The sequence below is a fragment of the Diorhabda sublineata genome, chromosome X (assembly GCF_026230105.1).
Source record: "Diorhabda sublineata isolate icDioSubl1.1 chromosome X, icDioSubl1.1, whole genome shotgun sequence".
Lineage (NCBI taxonomy): Eukaryota > Metazoa > Arthropoda > Insecta > Coleoptera > Chrysomelidae > Diorhabda > Diorhabda sublineata.
This window is the reverse complement of record NC_079485.1, coordinates 18,505,478-18,513,850: the sequence shown is the minus strand read 5'-3', so window position 1 is coordinate 18,513,850 and position 8,373 is coordinate 18,505,478. Positions and strand designations below refer to the sequence as shown.

The window sequence follows — 8,373 nt, the reverse complement described above, 5'->3', positions numbered from 1 at the left end:
ATGCGCTTTTGGTATAATAACACAAAAATGGAGAATCTTAACTAAATGCATAGAGACTACTACAGAAATCGCTGAAACTTTTGTAAAATATATCTGTTTACTACACAATATTATAATAGACAAAGAGGGACAACCAATACACAGTTATTCTGCAGATCAAACGAGAAATTCAGGTCAAAGAAGTAACTTTGCTTCAAGAGGGCAAAACAGAGGTTCGTGAAGCTTTCAAACAATTTTTTTGTAATGCAAATATTTAGATATTAATAATTATTGGAATATTTTAGTACGGGAATTTTAATTCTAGCGTAAACTTAGGTCCAAAAAATTGTAAATGAAAAATTCTCAAGTAACTTTTAGTGGTTTTATTTATATTATTAATGAAAAAATATTCAAACATAGGTAGTGAAATAAGAATAAAGCCTTCGCCACAAGCCTTCTGTTTGTGTCGAAGCCTTAACTTATAAATAGTAAAGTAAAGTAAAAGAATCAGTTGACCTGCTGGCTGGGCAGTTGCTTTGTGAAGCAATAATCGAACTTCAGTTGGCTGGTGGCAAGTAGCCCTGCGCAGATGTGAATGGTTTTGAAAGTGTCATTGGATTCGTAGTCAATGACAAGGGCTCGGCAACATTAACAACGTTACTCGGAAGTGACACATTTGATGACATTTCACCAGAAGCGGGTCAGCTTAATTCTTCTGTAGAATAGCAGCTTACGGGAGAATATAGAGCTTGATTTTTTTCTTCCTCCATAAACACGTCTAACAACTTTTGTTGATTGGAGAGTTTTCTATTTCGTGGCAGTATGGAAGTAAATTCAACAAAAATTTTCGATCAGAGTCTTCTGTAAACTTATCAGCTGACCTGGACTCAAATAATTAAAGCTTTCGTTTTCGATCTGTAAATAGGTACTCTTGATCGACGTCAGATTTCGATTTTTCAAAAGTCTTTCAGTTGAAGAGTTTAAACAATGAGCTTGTGTTACAGGTAGACAAACAGGATTTGTGTTTGATTTGGTATGTTGTTGTGTCGTAGATTTTTCAGAGTGGCTCGAATTAGAAGTTCTTGGCCACGAATCAGGTGAATGCTCAGATTGCGGTATTAATTGTAACTGTGATTCTGATAATACCTCGAAAAACTGACATGATTTTGTATCATCTAGATGTTCTTGGCTGGGGCTTCTTAATTCAGGCAAATTTCCACTTAATGGTTTAGGGGCGATTTGTTTCGACAGGAATAATAATATATCATTACTGCAATTTCGTCCCATAACCGTTTCGCAATATCTCGATTATTGTAAGTTTTCGAATGTTTGTCCCACAATGGTGGCCAATCATAAACACAAGTAATTATTTTTTCAGTATCCATCCTTCATAAAAACACTCGAACGTAGAGAGCACCGGGCAAAACTGACAAAAATCCAAACAAGTTCGAAGTCGCCGGTTAATCGTTCGTTCTGGGACGTCTCGGGCGAGGTCGGTTGTAGCAGTGTATGCGCTTCCAAAATTTTGCATAGGTTTGATTTTATCGGCCGAGTTCGGCCGTCGACGCCCGAACATACTTCGGTCGTTGACGGATTTGATGTACGCGTACCGTTAGTTAGAAATTAAGGTAAAACTTACTAGTATTTGACTTCCATGAAAAATTGCAAATATGAAAAAAATCAATTCTGGTTTTGATTTATTTTGTAAGATTTAATGTGAACCTTTTGCTGGTCAGATTTCGTATAATATAATCCAGTGTCCTGGGTACCTTTTATCTATCTTGATACTATTTTTCCCTGAATCCAAAGACTTTTCACAGGCTTATCTAAATATTGACTTGGAAATGATGTTGCATATGAAATATCTGGTCGTGAAACTGTCGCTACAAATATGAGACTCTCAATCAACTGACGATGAGGTACCTAGATCATTTGTAATTTCCTCCAACATGAAAGACTTTTGCATGACTGAAATTTGCAATCAATCATATTAAATGTTTGTTGCATTTTCATTTGTCTTTTCTGTGTAATTTTAAAATTTTCTTCTTTCTGTCCTATTCCCGTTCCAAGTAATGATTCTTTATTCTATGCGATTTCTTTTCCATCAGGAGGTTTTATATACGAGGCATATTTTTTAAGTAAGTACCGTTTTGGAATTAAAAAAAGAAGTGCAAAGATATCGCAATAATTTTATTTTTACATGAAAGCCTGTACCTTAATCTACATTTCTACATAATTTCCGTGAATATTGAGGCACTTGTCATAACGTGGCACCAGTTTTTGAAAACCCTCCTCATAAAATTCTGCCGCCTGACTTGTTAACAACCACTGTATCAAAACTGTTTTGAGTTCGTTATCGTCTTGAAGACGCTGATCTTTGGTCCGATTAGCAACATATGGACGGGCATTGTCATGCAGCAAAACGATACCCTTAGTAAACTTTCCACGTCTTTTGTTCTGGATTGCACGACGCAGATTGTTCAATGTTTCACAATAAGACGCTGCATTAATTGTCTCATTACGAGGCCGAAAATCCACTAGCAATACTCCTTTTCTGTCCCAAAAAACTGTGCACATGATTATCCGGGCCGAAATTGTTTGCTTAAACTTCACTTTTTTGGGTATGATGAATGTCGCAATTCCACGGATTGTTGTTACGATTCTGGTATTTCAAGTTCTCGGTCACAATGCGATACAAAACACTACGAGAATATTGAGGAAAGTAGTCGCACAATGATGAAATTGTAAAGCATCTGTTTTCTTTCACCCTTTTGTCCACTTTCTATACCAAATCTTCATTAAATACCGAAGGACGCCCACTCCGTTCTTCATCATGCACATTTGTCCGGCCATCTTTAAATGCTGTCATCCATTTGCTTACCATTCCATCACTCATAATGTTTTGTCCGTAAACTTCACAGATCTCACGATGAATATCGATCGGTTTTACGCCTTTAGCATTAAGAAATCGTATAAATTGTTTATCACTTCTCTGTTGTTTTTAGAATCTTCTTCTTCACTTAGGTATATTTTGTTTTCCGTTGGAACTTCTTCGCTTTGCAGGTTTTATTCTTCTTCATTGAATTCAAGATTGTTTTGTTTATCTTCTGTTCATTTTTTTTCTTTGTTAATGTTCTTTCTTCGTTTGTATATCTCCTTTTTGCTATTGTTCATCTTTACTTTGTTTTTCATGGTGATAATAGTCTTCTTTAGGATTTCTTATATCATCATCATAAATCATATATTTTTTTGCTAATTACTACACTATGTTTGATTCTTTATCAAAGTAGTAGTGTAGGCTGTATTGCACTTTTTTTGGTTTTTAGTTTATTTAATTCTTCGTATTCAGGAAGTATGAAGTCTCTTTCGTGAATATTTCTTATTACAAAGTTTACATTTTGCTGTATTCGCAGATACTTCATTGAAGAAGTTCCAAATAACTCTTGTTTTTAAGGAAAACAAAACAAATGAACTATCTTCATCAAGTAACAAACAGAAAGCTCGCGGCACGATCATCCGTGTAACAAGTATGAACCTGTTCATTAACCCATTCGCTCCCAATTGTTTTTTTGCGAATAATTATGGTACTCAACAGCTTAATGGGCTATTCAACACTCAAATGATATGGAAAAATTGTTGATTTATTTTTTATTTTAAGGGGGTAGTGGGACACATAACACACAACAAATTTTTATGTATGAAAAATAATTTTTGCACAGAGGAACATTGCAAGCTGAGCAGAAGGTGAAATCTCCTACGAGTTGGTCCTTCATTTGGAAGATGATCCCCGACATTCAATAACCCTTGGGATGATTTTGATGGTCTGCGGTATTGGCGTTTTCTAACAACCTTGGCATATTTTCGAGCCTCCGAAATCATTGACTCCGCAACTGGAACCAAAAAATCCAGGAAAGAAATTTTTTATGATGTGTTTCTCTCCAAATAATCCACGCTTTTACCTGACTGGTCATAAGCAAACAGTAAAAAACTTTTTTCCACCACTTCAAAAACTTACGATCCATGTCATAAATACCAATCAACTGGTCAGAAAGATCAACACCCCCCATGAACCTATTGTAATGGGCCACAATTTCAGGACAAGGAATTTCCTTTTTATTGCCATTTTTTTATGTTCACAAAGGTCATATCATTTCCATGACAATTTGAAAGCAGCGTTACTTCTCTTGTATCTTTCCACAAAACCGCCGTAGTACCAAATTGATTATGGACAAATTCAGCTTTACCCCTGTTTCTTTTCTTTTTTTCGAATTTAGGCATGTTTCTGCGATTGCCAATCACTATGCCAACACAAGCAAATGGAGATTTGTTTATAGTTTCGTCGACGTGAAAAAACGACCTCTGGATCTCTTATTGAAGACGAAAGCTTCGTGACGACTGATTCTCTAAGAGTGGATTCGGTATCTCTCTTGGCATCCTTTCCACAATAAATATTGAAATCATATGTGTAGTTTGTATGTTTTGGAATCATAGCGTCCCCATATTTTTATTCCTCACTTTGTAGGTTTCAAAGGAAGGTACTGTTTTAGAGAACTCCTGCCCTTGAACTTAGCCATGGCTTCATCAATACTTTGGAAAGTACTCTCACTCCTTGCTTTTTGAAATCTTTCTTTCAAGCAATCAACCACAGGTTCAATGTAGTAAAGTATAGTCGCGTTCTCGTTTTTTTCAGGATGGTTGAAGTACATCTTCGAGGACAAAAGTTGGAACCTATTACTGGATATGGCCTGTTTGATTGCAGTGTTTCCCATTGAAGAATTAGTAGACCAGTGTTTTCCAATCTTTTTGATTTCGCGACCCCTTTATAAGTTGAAAAATTCTGGCGACCCCTTTACAAGTTGAAAAATTCTGGCGACCCCCCTGTGTCATAGAAAGACTAAGAAATAATATAATTTAATTGAAAGACTACGTTAATGATTTTTTTCTATTTTGATAAATTTATTTACATATATTCAGATCTACTTTACAACCCGCGAGTGTTGAAAGTAGGTATAAGGTAAGTTGGAAAAGCTACGCGCGACTTAATTTGGATGCCAACTCACGCGAGCTAAACTGCGACGGCGACGTTGCCACACCGTATTGTTGTTGGGCACTTCCTGTTGCCGCAATAAAATAGTGTTTTCCTAATTGTTGCTGTTGTAGTTTTTCTAATTGTTGATGTTTTATGATGTTTATTTCTTTGTTGTTTGCGTACAATTTTTTATATACTTAATTTTCGTGTGCTTAATTTTTATTGGCTATTCACTTTTATATTGTTTTGTTTATTTTCAGGCATCCAGTGTCAATGAGTCAGCATTATTAAGCTACAAAATCGCGTATCGTGTTGCTAAAGCAGGGAAACCACATACAATTGCCGAAAATCTTGTTTTGCCAGCAGCTCTTGATATGGTTGAAATTATGGTCAATAAGCAGGAGGCAAACAAGTTGAAAAACATACCACTTTCTGATAATACAATTTCACGCAGAATAAATGATATGGTCAATGATATTCAAGAACAAGTAATCGAAAAATTAAAGAACAGCCAACATTTTGCTATGCAGTTTGACGAATCTACAGATGTTTCAGATTGTGCTCAGTTTGTAGTATTTGTGCGCTTTGAAACAGACGAGAGTATCATGGAAGATATCTTATTTTGCACAGCACTTCCTGCAAACACTTCTGGCTAGTGTTTGTACGATATGTTTTTAGAAAGCACTTGAGACTACGATATTGATTAGAAAAAATGTATCGCTATTTGTAGCGATGGCGCTAAAGCTATGACTGGCAAAAATAGCAGATTCTTTGCGAAATTAAAATCGATAATGCCAAACATATCCTGGACACACTTGTTTTCTTCATCGACTGACTCTAGCTGCTAAGGTAGTACCTTCTGATTTAAATGACGTGCTCGAGGAGGTAATAAAAATTGTGAATTCTATCAAAGGTAAAGCCTTGCAAACCCGGCTATTTAGAATCGTTTGTGAAGATATGGGCTCTCTTCATCAAAATCTCCTTTATCACACAGAGGCCAGGTGGCTATCCAAAGGAAAGGTATTGACAAGAGTTCTAGAGCTCAGAGCTGAATTGTTAATGTTCTTACAAGATGCAAAATCTGAATATGCTAATCGTCTTTGTAATCCTATTTGGCTCTTGAAATTAGCATTTTTGGCAGACCTTTTTAGCCACCTTAATAATTTGAGCAAGCACCTCCAAGGTCAAGAAGAAAATATTTTAACATTTAAAGATAAAATCAAAGCATTTCACGCAAAACTTTGTTTGTGGTCATCCTCTCTGCAAAACAATATATTTGAATCTTTTCCATGTGTTCAGAAGTAGCATCCCAGTACAATCATTATCTCGTGCTAATCAGTTAAAACAGCCTTTTGCTTTTTATCTTTATTGAGTATATTCAATCTTTCATTGGTTTGTTGTGTAATCCATAAAAAAAGACTTCTTGGAAACATCTTGAAAAATACATCAAGCTCAGTTGATCCGCTGTTCAGATCAGCCAGAATGCTGCATGGTTTAGCACTAGGGACATTCTTTCTTGGAGTAAATTGCGTGTGTAGTTTCTTCCAAGTTTCTGAAGAAACAAGTGGGGAGGCAGTTTATACCTCATTATCTGAACTAATATTCCCCAGTTCTTCATTGTTTTCAGATTCTCCTCTTGAATTCTCAGCAGAAGAACCAAAATGATTTGCTCCTGGAAATTCTTCGTCTACTCTCGTGCACGCATCAATAAAATGCGCGCCTAACCCTATTTTTAACATATGTTTATTCGTAGATACGGTTGTAAACTACCAGCGGGACTTATTCAATTCAGTTTAGCACGTCTGAATTTCCCTCTAGTAATATTTGAATATATGGCGGGACGTATATGACCCATTGGGAGTGAAAGGGTTAACTACGCTTTGCCTAATTCGCCGTCCGATTTAAAAGTATCGGCACCGAAGTCGAAATCGGAGATTTAATATCAATCGGAAGTTCCGACCTTTCGGAATCGGAGTCGAATCTCCCGTAACATCCTATAAGTGTCTTGGTAAATCAGATTTATTTAATATTGTTCAAGCCTTGTCAAATATTGTCCTATTAAATATTTTATCCACGACACATTATATGGCTGCTTGCTCCACCTTAATAATATCCATTAATAACAACTGGGATTAATCAACTATTAATAACTGCTGTGAAACACTACTATTTTCAATTAGTACATTTAATTCTCAGCGTCTTGGGCTGTGATCTGCTCTTCAAGTTTCTTTAATTGACCGAACTTCTTCCGGAAGATGGTTGCTAATCCTCGTGCGTTCTTGATACGGGCAGGGATGTTGCAAGACAGCGAATAATTTTCCGGCAGAGTGAAAAAATCTTGTTGTTCCGTAGTGACTCCATATATAGCTTTGCCGGTACCTCTTTGAAGGCAAGGTCAGGGTCTCCTCATCGGGTTATGCAGCCATAATTTATCCCCCTCTTTAAAACGTCTGTGGCTTCAGTGTCCGTGTCCATTCTCCATCTCCATCATAATCTTCTCCCGCAGGGTCTTCTTCAAATCGACAGTCCAATTCAAACAGAATCTTCGCAGGTGTCTCACCAATAGACTCATTAATAGTGGATCAATACTCATCCTAATCTCTCTGGTGGCTGGAATCTACTTTGGACAGCTATTTGCAAATGGTCCTGTTCATTCTTTCGACAATTCGAGCTGGTCACAGATTTCCTGGAACACATGGCTCTCGACGTTTCTTCATTGATCCCTGTGGACTTCCAGGGGCACACCATATTGGCTGATAAATTATTTCCATCCATTACGACTAGGATGTATTTACCACCACTTTCTGTCGTCGGAAATGGTTCAGCGATGTCCAAAGCAATCGTTTCAAAAGGACTTCCAACATTATACTGTTTCATGGGTGAATTTGTCTTGCGATGTGGTCCATTACACGTAGCAGGAGTCTAGAAGGAAGCAGTCTGCTGGGCACGATCGTCTAGGCAGGGAGTCGGCATTTCGTTAGCTGACACCAACTCGATTTTGGCTATCAATGTACTGCTAAAAGTGCTCCATGGATTCACTACTGCAAAAAATTTTCTTCTCGTGACACAGTAGCTCCGTTCTGGTTTCGTAGTTTCGAGAGAACTTTACTGAAGTATCCCATCACTGTTTCTTGCCCTCCTTGGATCTGTGAGAGCACTCCTCCAATACCTACGTTGCTTACATTCGTCTCAAGGATGATGTTCCCTGCTATTAATAGATATCCCAATATCGGCGCCGAGGTTAAATGTCTGTCTCGAACGCTGTTTGACAGTCTTCATCCCAGTGGAAAGCTCTTGCCTCTTCTGTGAGGCGAGTTAGTAGCTTGGCAATATCTCCCAATTTTCTTATGAATCTTCGATAATAA

The 8,373-nt window shown here is 37.2% G+C and overlaps 1 protein-coding gene across 1 annotated transcript; it reads left to right on the top strand.

The window, feature by feature from the left end:
- Window positions 1–1,318: 1,318 nt before the first annotated feature.
- LOC130451033 (protein FAM200A-like) lies at window positions 1,319–5,664 on the top strand. Its single transcript, XM_056789829.1, has 3 exons — window positions 1,319–1,341; window positions 4,954–4,993; window positions 5,269–5,664. The coding sequence occupies exons 1-3, from the start codon at window positions 1,319–1,321 to the stop codon at window positions 5,662–5,664; spliced, it is 459 nt and encodes a 152-aa protein (XP_056645807.1).
- The last annotated feature ends 2,709 nt before the right edge of the window (window positions 5,665–8,373 follow it).